The following is a 15000-nucleotide window of genomic DNA, read 5'->3' as shown; positions in this document are numbered from 1 at the left end:
AATGAGACAGAAAAGAACGTGACACAAGCGCCATGTAGTAACAATTTATTAACGATAAGCATTGCCAATCTCAATCTCTGTTTAATTAATATATGAATATTTTACATATATATATATACACACACACACACACACATATATATATATATATATGTATATGTATTTTAATGATCATAAAATTTCATCATATTGTTCAAAAGGCTAAAAGCATTATCTCGATTATCTCGAGGAACATGTTTTAATATCATGTTATTAACGATTTTTATCTTTTATAGGTATTTTTTTTTTTTTTTTCGTTTTTCTATATATAACATTAGATAACCGCGCGAACTATTACTGCCAGTATCCGAGAGTATTCGCCTATGTTTAAGTCTATATACATATATATATATACATATATATATATATATATATATATATATATATATATATATATATATATAATAAGTTAAGTATTTTTGACATGCTATATATATATATATATATATATATATATATATATATATACTTATTGGTCTCATGTACTCAAATATGTAAAAGTTCTAATCTCACTCTCTCTCTTTCTCTTTCTCTCTCTCCTTCTCCATTGTTATCCTATTTTATTATCATTTTCTTCTCAACTATATAATCCTTTTCTCTCTTCTTCTCGAACCATTTCTTTTTTTCTTTTCTTCTTTTTTTTTTAATTTTTCGTTTTTTGCTCATCTATTTGCATCGTTTGTATTGAGTAATTGAGTATACATATATATATATATATGTGTGCAAAAACGTGAAGAGAAAAAAAAAAGAAAAGAAAAGAAAAATTGTATATTTTCCTAGACTTTCCTTTTTTCACATATGTGCGTTGATCTACCCCCACCCCTATCCTCAACCCCTCCTCTGTTCCACCTTTCCTTTTCTTGATCGTTTGGCATCGATTAAAAAAACAACAAAAAAAGAACAACAACAAAAACAAAAATAAGAAAAAAAATCGATGTGTTAAACTAAATTAATTAACTAACCCTCTGTACAAAGTCACCCGTCTTCTCTCGCACATATTAACATCCCATTTATATAGACGTGATGTTTGCGAATAAAATTATTTTCCGATCAATGCGATATATCGACAAAGACGTAATTCAAATCGTTACATGAATTATTGTGTCTCGTTATTTGTCATTATGTAAATTATTTAAAATACATATATCTAGTTAAATATTGGGTGACCCAAATAAGTCAAAATATTTCTTGCTAATAATAATTTTATCCTTAACATATTATACATTAATAAATAATTTGTGTGTATATATATATACATATATATATATATATATATATATATATATATATATATATATATATATATATGTACATATATATGTACATATACAAATTTTATTCACATGTACGTATACGTAATATAGACACACATACACATACATATATATTGTATTTAAAATCATCATTTGTATATGCAAGAATTAAAAAGAATTAATTTCGTAGATAGTATGCCCCTGACTATAGGCAATCCGCGGCCTTAGATACACACGTGTATGAAACATATACGTATATTGCTAATGTTAATTTTATCCCGACTATATTGTACATTAATAAATAATTTGTTTATATATACATATATATATATATATATACATATACATTTCATTTACAGGCACATATACGCACATATTTCATATGTATATGTTGTATTTAAAAATCGTCATTTATATCGGCAGAGATAGAAAAAAATAATTTTGTAGGTATTATGCCCCTGAAAATAGACAACCGTACGTACATGCTTGTATGAAATATATGTATCAATGAATTAATCATCAAAGTGTTAAATATTAAGACATTGTCATATAAAGCTAGATTTATTTAGAAAAGAAGAAAAGAGGTATGTATGAACTCTATTTTTTTCCTTTTTGTTTCTCTTATATTTTTTTTTTTATTTTCCTTTTTTACGTCAACGTGTAATTCAAACCGATAAGATACGACGAGACAGAAAACTGAGAGATAACAAATACATTCTGTTTCCTAATATCCTCGAAGTTTTACTATCAAATTTAATAAAATCAAAAAATGCCATTATTTGATAAAAATCGAACAACAGAAAACGATGCAAGTTAAAAGAAAAATTACTTAGTTATCATGGCGGCACCCCTTATCCGTCTTTTTATCTTCAAATATCTGACAAATTTTCATCTGTTAAGGAAGCACAATGGGTTTATAAACTGAACCGAAATTTAGTAAGACAGATTAATAAAGAATCAGGTTTTTTTTTTTCAAGTCGAAGCGATCGTTTTCTTTACCGCGCAACTTGTCAATCCTATTAAGTCATAATGAAGATCATCAGTTTTTTATTGGTTGCAGCATTGTCTTTGAATCAAGTAAGTGATCGAGTAAAAATTTTTTAAGTATGTTCAACAAAACGTATTTCGTTGTATATATATAATTTTCGTTATAAATTATTAAAGTAAAAAGAACGTAAAATAAATAAATAAAATAAATAAAAAATTAGGTAATCGGTGTGAAAGTGAATGTCAAGGAAGATTTAAAGATTACCGAAAAATGGATCAATGAATCGAAAATAAAAATCGAGGATACCATTAAGGATATTAATATATATAGAAGTAACATTCAATTTATTTTCAATAACAAAATAAAAGCACGACAGGAACAGGATGTAAAGAATATTCGTTGCATGACTGATCTTTTGTTAGAAGAAATTCGTGTAAGTAAAATTTATATCAAATTAATAATTATAATAATTAATAAAAATAAATAAATAGTATTAATTAATATATCACATATTATACGATTTAATATTACTATATTACTTTATATAACTATCTATTATATTATATTTCATATTCTGTATATGTCAATCATATTACATATTATTAAAATATTATATTACGATAGTATACTAAATATATTAAAAAAAAAAATAAAAAATAAAAAAAAATAAAAAATAAAAAAATAATAAAAAATAAATAAATAATAATTATATTATTAATTTAGACATTCGTCCACGATGCAAAAGTAAAAGGCAAGAATCCAACTCAATGTTACGTGAGTAGTCAAGCAACTACAAGAATCATAAGTAACAATGGTTATTCATCATTAGACAAATGTACGAAGAATGCTCAAATATTTATCGAGCAATTTCAGGCCACCATCGACAATGTTATTACCGTACGTTTCTCTCTTTTTTATTTTTTCTTTTTTCTTTCTCATTTATCATAATTTTTCTACAGTGTCATCGTCGTCATCATCATACCCACAATCACTATCATCATCATCATTATTAGTGTACATTATTGGTGTATCAGTATTGCTTTTTCTTTTTTTTTCCTTTTCTTCAATTTTTCTACAATATCACCATCATCATCATTATCATTATCATTTGTCATTATCATTGTATTATTTTTGTCACAGATCGGTCAAACACTCACAACAGATCTAGATGATGTATTTTCCAATTGCTATATACACCTGCCAAAAGTAATGTTACGTTGTGTTAAACAAAATATCAAAGAACTCGAGGTATGCATTAAGAATTTTGAATCATCAATAACTTCGATGAAAACTGCCGGAGATACTGCCTTCCATCAAGGCTATCTCAATGGTATCGCATGTTATAACAATGCCGTTGTTAAAACTCGCGAAGGTGTACGAAATACTCTGGCCGAGGCCGAATATTGTATAAATAATTCTTAATAATTATTGTTAAATCAGGGATGAAAAATTAATTTGAGAAAAAAAAAAAACGAAGAAATAAATATATTTACTTGACGAGTTTTTTTTCTTTTTTGTTTTTTTTTTTTGTTTTTTTTTTGTTTTTTTTTTTTTTGTTGGATTTGTCATTTAAAGAAGGAAAAAAGAAAAAAGAGAAAGAAATATATCGTAAAATAATTGAATAATTTCTTTGAACGATCGATTAAGAAATTTATCACGGATATAAAAATCCTAATTTATTATTATTATTATTATTATTATTATTATTATTATTATTATTATTATTATTATTATTATTATTATTATTATTATCGTTTTTGTAATTATTGTTATTATAGGTATCGATTTCTTTTCTTTTCTTTTCTTTTTTTTTTTTACGGATTCCTTATCGAAGAAAAGATCAATCCGATCCATTACCGCGTTAAGATCGCAATTTTTCAGAATTTTTAGTACATACACTATAAAACGATGACGATGACGATAACGATAACGATAACGATACATATAATTTCGATCATACGAATCGATCGTTTATTTCATCATTATCTGATAAATATAGTCGCAATTGCAAATACAATTTCGTAATTATGAATGAGTAATCATCGAAGATATTATATATGATAAATTGATCGAGTAGGATTTATGTGTTCTGTGATATTTATTTTGCAACAATTTTTAAATTTAATTCCAAATCATATGTGAAAAGATAAATATTCCCCGTTCGCCTCCTCCCTCATCCTATCAAACAAAAAAGGAAAAAAATAAAAAAAAAAAAAAAAAAAAAAACAGAAAAAGATGTTCGATAATAAATTCGACGAGTCTTAAAAAATAATCTTTTATTTCCACGATTTAAGAATATTCGTTGAAATTTTCAAAATATCCATTTTTAAAGAAAATAAAATAACTCCCTTCATCTGTCTATCTTTATTTAAATTTCTATCTTCTTTTATTCTCTCTCTCTCTCTCTCTCTCTCTCTCTCTCTCTCTCTCTCTCTCTCTCTCTCTCTCTCAATCTCGTCAAATATTATATTTACTCGTTCGCAAAGTCAGATTACAAAAAAAATAGATAATACAAGTATTACTTTTAAACAAAATAAATCGTATATCCCTCGATCGATCTATCTAACTATATATATTTATTTTTATCACTGTATCTTGAAATTTTATATTTATTACATGGTTAAGTCAATTAAAAATAATTCATTTCTTTTTTTTAAATCGATATACTTAAATAAAAAGGAATGACGAACTATTCCCAGATCATCCATTTATTTTCCAAGTAATATTTGCGTTTTATCTATTCCTAGTATTTGCTAATAGTAATAAATTTTATTTGATCAAAAAAGACAACGAGAGTTGATAAATATTATTCTCTTTCTCTCTTTCTCTCTCTCTCTCTCTCTCTATCTCTATCTCTATCTCTCTGTCTCTCTTTATTATACGCATTAATAATCGTTCGATGAAAAACGATAGGATAAAAAAAAAAATATTGGATAACAAGAAATATTTTTTCTTATTCAATTCAATTTTATTATAAAATTGGATTATTAAATTGATTATAAGATACATATATATATATATATATATATATATATATATATATGCACACACACACACGATTTAATTATTTCATTTTATAATGATAATTTTTATTATTATATATGTATATATATATATATATATATATACATAATAATATACATAAGACATTAGTCTATATTTAGCATAGATACAATGATTAACATAATTATAATCGATAGGTAAAATAATCAAGTAACTTAAATGACATAAATAAATAATACACTAAATAAGGTAAATAAAAAAAAAAAAAAAAGAAAAAAAAAGAGAAAAGAAAAGAGGCTACATTAAATAAATGATTTTGTCTATCTTTTATCAAATAAGGCCTTATCTTTATCATCGTTAAAATTCTACTATATAGATTATTATTTGTTCATGGATTCTCGTAAGAGAAAAATTACATTGTGGTGGTAGTGGTGGTAGGGGGTGGTAGGGGGTGGGGAATTCCTTTAAGGGGAAATAACAAGAACATGGGTGGGAAAAACATTCGTGACACGTCGTAAAGAAGAATCATCTCTTTCCTTCTCCCACCTTACATCCTTCTCTCTCTCTCTCTCTCTCTCTCTCTCTCTCTCTCTCTCTCTCTCTCTCTCTCTTTCTCTTTCTCTTTGACACACATAAGTTCGTCATCATTATATCGCACGCAGATACGATATTTTTCCTTTAAAAGAGCCAACCCAATATGCGTTCTCTCATTTAACTATAACAGTTCTCATTGATATCATCGTTCTCGTATTATTATTGAATATATTTAAATATAAAAAAAAATATTTCATCATGAATAATTTAATAATTTGTCTCGTGGTCGCATTTTCCATCGTTCAGGTATGATCAAATTTATTATTATTATTATTATTATTATTATTATTATTATTATTAGGTAATAATTAATGTTGATTTATCGATTTTAAATGGAAATCATGTAAATTAATTTAGAAATAAAATTTATTAAATAGTTTATCAATATACGATACGTATATATGTATATATATATATATATATATATATATATATATATATATATAAATTATTATATTAATATATATAATATTTAAAAAATATATATCTACATATATCTCAATATCTTGAGTATGCTAATAACTTTGTACAATAATTATTATATATCAAATATTTATTATTATTATTATTATTATTATTATTATTATTATTATTATTATTACTACTATTATTATTATTATTACTATTATTATTATTATTTGAAAAATAATGTTGATTTCTTGATTGAAAAATTATGTAGATTAATCTACAAACATAAATTTTTTCATTGATATATTATATATATATATATATATATATATATATATATATATATAAATTATTACATTAATATATACATATATATATATAATAATTCGATTATTAATAACAATTCTCTTGTTTTTTATATTTTGTATATATATAATTATTATAGATCAGCAACGTCCAAGCAGAGTCCTTGGAAGTTTTGAAAGCACGCCTTAAAAAGGCAAAAGGAGATGTCAATATAATAATCAATGATCTTACACGATCGAAAAGAAATCTCGAATTTGATTTAAACATGAAACTATCCAACAATAAGATCAACTCAATGCAATCCATAAATGATATGACGAATCCGGCAATGAATGAGATTCGCGTAAGGATAATTTTGAATGAATCAAAGGATTAAATTCATCGATAGATCGATCGATCTTTACATTACAAATTTATTTATTTATTTGTTGCATTTTTCTCTTTCTATCTTTCTTTCGTTCTTCTAGAATGCCGTGAAAGCTGCCAAGGAAGCTGGCAAAAATGCCGAGCATTGTTTAGAATCTGGTAGGCTTGCACTTAGAGATATCAGTCAGAGTTCATTTGTGTCATTGGATGCATGTTTAATTAATGCCAAACAAGGTATTGTACCAGCCCAAAATAACATGGACGCTACCATTGGTGTAAGTAGAAATTTATTAAGTACGTCGATTGGAAATGGTGAAAAGAAAAAAAAAAAAAAATATGAAAAAAAAGAAAATAAAAAAGAAAAGAGATATTATCTTCATTTTTTCATCTCAAAATTCTTATATATATATATCCAGGTTGCCAGGAAACTTCTAGTAACGTTGGACAGTATATTTATTAACTGTTACTCGAGCAATATATATCAAATGCAAGGCTGTATCGCTCTTGCCTTGGGCAATGCTAACGGTACCATCAGAAATCTCAAAACCACTGCTGACAACGTGAAAAGTAGTGGCAACGTAGCAGCCAGCAATTCCAACATCAAAGGAAACACTTGCTTTTCCGAAGTTGTTACCTCGACCCGTCCGAAGGTTCCTGTTGCATTAAATGCCGCGAAGGCGTGCATAAATAACGCATAAAAAACACAAAAGAAAAAAATCAAAACAAATAACTTCGTTAGATGGATTCTAAAATGTTCGAACATTCGATCGAAGTGGCACAAACGATAACGTCGACGAGCGACATTAAGAAAAAAAAGAAAAGAGAAAAGAAAAAAAAATATATATATATATATATACATATACATATAATTTAGTCTCAAAAAAAATATTTAGATATTTATTAGATCGTTTGCACACGAAACGTCCAATTTTCATAATCAATTATGTATACATGTATATATTACTTTTTTTATTATTATGTAATATATGATATTTAATATGTAAGATTCTGTATTGAAAATATGATATTTTTATTTTAATGATATAATAGAATATTTTATTTATACATACATATATATATATATATACATATATATAATGTGTGTATATACGAAATAATGGCATCTAGCAGTCGCCATCTAGTGGTCGAACGGTGAACTAGAAAGCCCGTCTTACACGAGGTTGCCTATATTTAGGCGCCTCATATCCGTACATGCCATTCGATTTGTATAATACGATATAAAAATATATTTTTCCTTTTGCACTTCTTTCATATAAATTATATTCATTAAATACATAAATACATCCACATTATATTCGTTAAACGTTTTTATATTTTTTTCTTCTTTTTTCTTCTTTTTTCTTTTGTATTTTTTTTTTCTTTTTTTTTTTTTTTTTTCTTTAATCCATTGACTCAACGGATTAAAAAAGAAAAAAAAATGGAGCAAAGAAACTTTTCTAAAAAATTACATTAAAGAAAGATATTTCGTCACAGGAAAAAGTCGTTCGAGAATTATTACTTCGAAGGAAGCATTAAACGTGAGTCGATAAAATATATCGATATTCGATTGATACAATCGGGATTCGCACGAACGAACATTATAATCAATCATGCGAAACTGCTTCTGATGCAACAGAAATAAACGGATCTTTCATTGTAACTAGAAAGAAAGAGAAAGAGAGTAAGAGAGAGAGAGAGAGATAATAGAGAGAAAGCAAACAGTTAAGTAACAATAGATTTATTATAAACGAAGTTAGTTTCTACAGAAAGATAATATTATTTTTACGAACTAAATAACAATATTCAATTTTATTAAATTTGAGAAAAATCGATGAGGATATTAATTTTTTCTTCTTTTTTTTTTTTAGGTCGATCGATCGATCAATCAGATCAAATTCTACTCGACGCAACAACATCGTCGAATTCTTGCTCTTGTTCCGATTTAGTTAACATAAACGCTGGTAATGTTAATCCAAGGTTTTTGTCATAAATTGGTCGAGTCTCGGCAACGTATTCGTAAGGTTCAACCTCGTGTAATGTTTCTTCATCCGTTGTTTTTTCAGCGTCATCAGAAGTCATTGTCCTCGCATAAGAATCTTCGCTCGGCGAAGCTATTGGCTCTAATATATCAGTATCGGCGATTATTTTATCATTAGAATTGCGTTTGCTCAAGGACGAACCCGAGGATTTTATATCGGGATCAAATTTGAATTGTTTAACCTCCCTATATGTCAATCGATCTTTATTATTATTTTTAACGTCTTCATCACCGACAAATATACATTCCTCCTTATGAATATCTTTGTCGTCCTTGCACCTGTAACATGTCATATTGTCTTTAATTACTTTTTTGCAATTCGAACGATCCTCCTTTTGAAACTCTTTCATGAATTTTTCAATCTCTTCCTTTTTCCTTTTACTATCCTCGAAATAACGATCGTCCTTGTTATTAATTAATTTCTCTCCTTTTACGTCGGACGACATTTTATCCGTCAGATCCGAAGTTGGCACGTATATCGAACTTTTCGTATTTTCCGAGGAATCCAATGGTGTACTTTTTATATCGTCGTACTTTTTATCATATACATTTTGATAAAATTTATCGTAAATTTGATCATAAGGCATATCAACTTTTGTCTCCTTTACGTTCTCTTGCACGTCATAAATATTCGTCGATTCTTTCCTTTCGTCATCATCGTTATTGGATTTCGTTGGGCTACCAAACGATTTACCCTTTGTATAAGCATAAACCTTGTCCTTTGGTTTATAACTGTATGAACATTGTTCAAAGTTATCACCATTTTTAGGATCCTTACATACTTTACACGTCATCGAATCCTTCTCGATAACTTTGCAATTCGTACGATCTATCTTTTCAGAATTCTTTTCCGATTCGGATTTATATTCGGACGGGCTCTTGTAATGATCCGGTATATAAGAATCGTACGATGATTCATTATCGATCTTAACAGATGGTATTGATTTTTCATCATAATTAGTTTTCTTAATTTGATCGAACGGCAACGTATAATCCTTCGAATAATCCGTGTATCTTGATTCTTTCGGATAATCTTCAATCGTACTAACGTCCTTTTTAATATCTCCCGACAAATTTTCAGGATAACCGAATGATTTAGATCTACTAAATTTATATATCTTATCCATCGGTTGATATGCGTAAGAACATTTCTCATAATTTCCACCATTTTTTGGATCCTTACATATCGTACAAGTTTTACCATCTTTCTCGATCTTTTTACAATCGCTCGACGATGACGTTTTTTCTTCTTTTTCTTCTTCTTTTTCTTTTTCTTCTTCATCCTTCTTCCTCTTCTTCTTTTGATATCTTTCGATTCCAGTTTCATCATCGTTCAATGCTTTCACCTGTGATCCTTCGTACCTTTCACTTCTATACGATGGCTCGTAATGCTTTTCTTCTACCGGAACGATCTTGAGAACAGAGAGAGAGATATATATATATATATATAAAGAGAGAGAGAGAGAGAAAGAGAAAAAAACAAATTAAAAAAAAAAAGATTGAGAAAGAAAAGAAAACGAAAAAAAGAAAGAGAGAGAGAGAGAGAGAGAGAGAGAGAGAGAGAGAGAGTACCTACTTTAAAAGACGACAAAAAGTTCGAATTTTATCATTTTAAATTTCAAAATTAAATATATCTTTTTAATTTAATTATAAAATTAAATATACTATCTGGGTGACTATCTTAGAGCTAACTCTTACATTCGTAAGAGATATTAATTTTATCGAAGAAAAAAAGTAAAAGGAAAAGAACAAATTAGTCTAAAAGGACTAGAGAAAAAAAAGAAAAAGAAAAAAAGAAACCAAAAAAAAAGTAGTAAACGCTCTTGAAAAATCGTTTTTGGATCCTACGTACGTAGCAATGTAAATATTTATCTAATAATCGATGGATAAACAAAAACGTGAAATAATTGTTCCATATAATATATTTTTACCTTCGTATTTTCAGCCAAACGTCCGCCGCCATTATTATCATTGTCGTCATCATTGTTTTTGTTTTTGTCATTCTCATTGCGAATCTTTCCAAAGGACTTTGACTTCGTATAAGCGTAAGACTTTTCATTTGGTTTCGATACGTAAGAACATTGTTCGTACTTAGCTTTACTTTTAATATCCTTGCAAACCATACAAACCATTGAATCTCGTATTATCTTTTCGCAATTTTCATTTTCGTTTTTATATTTTTTAGACATTTCGGGATTTGTTTCGTCTGCCGTAAACATTTCCTCGCCGAATCTATAAGGATTTTTATTTTTTCCAAATGGATCAATTCGATCGTTTACGCGTTGCTCGGATGCGGCAGCTGTTGCTGTGGTCGACATAGTCGCCGCCGCCGCCGCCGCCATTTTGGATCCATCATGATTCTCCAAAGTGGAAAATCCTGAATCTATGATCTTCAACGTGTTCGATCTACGATTTCGAATATTCGAACGTACCGACGTATTTTCTTTCTTTCCACTGTTGTAAATAGAATAAAAATAAATATTATTTTTTATTCGATTCATACATTCGATCGTAACATATACGATCTTCGTTGTTATCATTTTTATTATTATCATTATTATTATCATTGTCATTATTAGCTCGTGTTAGATATGAATTTTTATTTCATAGAAAATATTTCCGTCCTATCCTATATTTAATATAACTATAAACCTTATACCTCGTATTATCCTTTTCCGTTTTAAACGGTGGTGATAATATTTTTTTAACATTTTTATCCTCCCTCGGTATTTTCTTAACATAAATCGAATCCGATGATTCCGAATTCATCGGATCGATTTTCACGTTGTACCACGGATTACTATCCGATTCGTAATTCAAATTTGTATCCATCGAATGTTCGTATCTTTGATTAAACGAAATCGCACAACTCACCGACAATGCCATTAGAAAATAAATCTGCGAGAAATAAGGAAGAAGAAAAAAAGAAAAAAGAATATATATATATATAAGTATATAAAAAATAAAATAAGAAAAAGAGAGAGAGAGAGAGAGAGAGAGGGGAAGGGAAAAGAAAAAGTAAGATCGTAATGAATAAATAATCGAATTAAAAAATATCGACTTACCCTCAAATCGATCATCTTTCCTTCTTCTTTGCTTTTCTTTTACTTGTCTTTTTTTTTTTTTTTTTCTTTATTTTTGTTTTTCTTTTTCTTTTCGTTTACTTTTTTTTTCTTTCTTTCTTTTTTTTCTTTTTTTGTTTTCTTTTTTATCAGAATTTATCGACTTCGTATCATCGATGTAAGTGTAATATTTGAATTTTTATATTGCTCTTATTTCTCTTTATATTTATTACTTGTGAAAAAAAAAAAAGAAAAATTGATTTTCACTTGATCATGAATGATTTGAACGAGTCGAAATTACTTTCTATAATAAATGATACGAATCTTACGAACGGAATGGCTTTATATTGACTATGGAAATCTATATTAGATGGGACCCCCACTACTTCATTCTTTATTTCGTATTTCTCTGTTATTACGGTGAAACCTTCTAAACATTCTCCAGAAAACTTTAAATCTTGATATTATATATATAGTAGAAGAAAAAAGAGAGAGAGAGAGAGAGAGAGAGAGAGAGAGAGAGAGAGAGAGATGAAACGCTTGAATTGATACATTGCGATCGATCGATCGATCGATTACCTAAACCATTCGATTCGCTTTAATAAAAATGATAGCGCATATAAATATATAGAAATATCTTTAAACTTTACAAAAAATATTTTCCTTGTTTGTCATTTATTTTTTGCCCTTTTATTTTTTTTTGTTTTCCTTATATTTTGTTTCTTTCTTTTTTTAATTCCTTAATTTTTAATTTTTAACATCATAATAAATTGAAAATATATAATAGACATATTGCAAACAATTTATATATTATTTATATTTATATTATATATATATATATTATTTTGTATATAACATAATATATATAAATAATATATACAGATTATTTATAATATATATAAAATAAATAAAAAAGAAATCCTATGTATATATATATATATATATATATATATATATATATATATATATATATATATGTGGAAATGGGCGGAAAGAAAAAAAAAATATGCTCACATATTTATATCTATCTATATGAAAACGTATTTTATTAATCATTATATCGTCTATTCTACTTCTAAGTACTTATAAACTTATAAACGCACACACATAATAATTCGTGATTTTAACTTAGTAATTCTTCTATTTTCTATTCGTCATTTTTTTGCAATATTTCACGACTATCTCTCTCTCTCCCTCTCTCTCCCTCTCTCTCTCTCTCTTTTTCTGTCAATGTCTCTAACATCCATTAACATGCAAATAAAATAGAAATACAAATGTGAACTAGAAGTAGAGAGAGAGAGAGAGAGAGAGAGAGAGAGAGAGAGAGAGAGAGAGAGACAGATGTTCGATTAAAACTAATCAGATGTATATTAGCATTATTTCTACATCGTTTCCGCGAGAAAAGCGAAATAATAATGGGACAGGTGAAAGTTAGAATCGAGATCAACGACCTGCACGCGTCCATTGTATTTTTTTGCTGGTGCGCTTGGTATATAACGATCGTTTGAAATGTAAAGAGAGAGAGAGAGAGAGAGAGAGAGAGAGAGAAAAAGAAAAAAGGACAGAAACAGAAAAAGAAAAGGAAAAAGGAAAAGATAAAAAAAAAAAAACTTGATTCATGTAGCACAATTGTTTTATCCCCTCCAACCTTCACCCTACCCCTTACTATCATAGGTATGATAATTCGAATTAATCGGAGAACTATATCCAATCATCTCTTTCTTTTTCTAACGATTCCTTACGTAACGATTGTTAATTCAGCGTTAAATTAATGTTAAATAAAAAATAAATTTATATATATATATATATATATAGATATACAATTATGGTCGTACAATATCGTTGTATTAAATAGTCGATAATATATAGTTAAATTCTATATTAAAAAAAAATATTAAAACAAAGATTTAATATCAATATTATATTTAATATTAATTATTAAAAACTTATATATTTATTTATATTTATTTATATTTATTTATATTTATATTTTATTTATATTTGTTCGTTCACGTAAAGATTATCTATATTTGTTATATTAAATTGTTAATAATATCGTTGAATTAATATTAAATTATTTAATATTAAATTAATAAAATTGATATTAAATCAAATTGAAGATAATTAAATTTTGACAGATCAAAAAAGAAAAGTGTAAAAAAAGAAAACAAAAAAAAAGCAATTGTTTGCTTTTGTCCCTTAAATAAATTAATAAATAAATAAATAAATAAATAGAGAGAACAATACGACACATACGACTTGTATTACCTTGTTAAACATTTATTTATTTATTTATTTATTTATTTATTTATTTATTTATTTATTTATTTATTTATTTATTTATTTATTAATCGATTAATCCTTGACTGATTTCCTATTGAAAATTACTTTACTCTATATACACATAATATATTATAATGATCGTCGTCAATGATTAATTATCAATTAATTAATTTATATTAATTATCACTCTTTGAAGGGAAAGTTTCGTGGATATACCGAGATATGTGAAATACGTGGTTGACTGAGTTGTTGCCTACTGAAAAATCCATCCGTCGGTGCTGGCTTCATTTGCAATTTCGAGGCTAATTTTTTTATCATCAATTTTTCATCATTTTCCATTTTTTTCATAATCTTCGAATCCTTCTTCTTGTCCTTCCCTTGAGATGCATTTCTTTTACGATAATATAAAACTTCACCGGCCAATGTAATCATTGCCAGTGCAAGACCAAATAATGTTGCTATAAATACTCCGCCTGAAAGAAAGATATAAAGGGAAAGAAAATGGAAGGTAGGGAGGGAGGGGGTTCGGGGAAAAAAAATAAGGGGAGAAAAAAAATATTTTAAGGAAAAAGTTTCATTTAATCTTTACGTTGTTTTATATTTCTTAAGAATTTCTTTCGTTAAATTGAGAATTAATTCTATTAATTATATTCATTGGTA

The 15000-nt window shown here is 27.0% G+C and overlaps 4 protein-coding genes across 5 annotated transcripts in view; 2 read left to right on the top strand and 2 right to left on the bottom strand.

The window, feature by feature from the left end:
- Positions 1-1402: 1402 nt before the first annotated feature.
- Positions 1403-3777, top strand: LOC124424305. The gene is made up of 4 exons (XM_046963162.1): positions 1403-2369; positions 2501-2713; positions 3004-3177; positions 3421-3777. Exons 1-4 carry the CDS (start codon positions 2322-2324, stop codon positions 3700-3702), a joined length of 717 nt encoding a protein of 238 aa, XP_046819118.1. The 5' UTR covers positions 1403-2321; the 3' UTR covers positions 3703-3777.
- Positions 3778-5965: 2188 nt separating this feature from the next.
- LOC124423672 lies at positions 5966-8229 on the top strand. Its single transcript, XM_046961687.1, has 4 exons — positions 5966-6123; positions 6731-6934; positions 7059-7232; positions 7374-8229. Exons 1-4 carry the CDS (start codon positions 6076-6078, stop codon positions 7653-7655), a joined length of 708 nt encoding a protein of 235 aa, XP_046817643.1. The 5' UTR covers positions 5966-6075; the 3' UTR covers positions 7656-8229.
- Positions 8230-8831: 602 nt separating this feature from the next.
- LOC124433023 (uncharacterized protein MAL13P1.304-like) lies at positions 8832-11894 on the bottom strand. Its single transcript, XM_046982520.1, has 3 exons — positions 11615-11894; positions 10927-11520; positions 8832-10290 (listed from the first exon to the last, which is right to left on the bottom strand). The coding sequence occupies exons 1-3, from the start codon at positions 11879-11881 to the stop codon at positions 8848-8850; spliced, it is 2304 nt and encodes a 767-aa protein (XP_046838476.1). The 5' UTR covers positions 11882-11894; the 3' UTR covers positions 8832-8847.
- A 2459-nt stretch (positions 11895-14353) lies between these two features.
- LOC124423817 (ionotropic receptor 25a) overlaps positions 14354-15000 on the bottom strand; it is an 8922-nt gene continuing 8275 nt past the window's right edge. For both annotated transcript variants that reach the window (XM_046962046.1, XM_046962057.1), the window contains one exon: positions 14354-14813. In XM_046962046.1, coding sequence (XP_046818002.1) covers positions 14524-14813 — 290 coding nt within the window. In that variant the 3' untranslated portion in view covers positions 14354-14523. The remainder of the gene's footprint in view (positions 14814-15000) is intronic.

This window comes from Vespa crabro, chromosome 1 (genome assembly GCF_910589235.1).
Source record: "Vespa crabro chromosome 1, iyVesCrab1.2, whole genome shotgun sequence".
NCBI classification, from domain to species: domain Eukaryota; kingdom Metazoa; phylum Arthropoda; class Insecta; order Hymenoptera; family Vespidae; genus Vespa; species Vespa crabro.
Note: the sequence above shows the minus strand (reverse complement) of the source record. Positions and strands in the feature narration are given on the sequence as shown.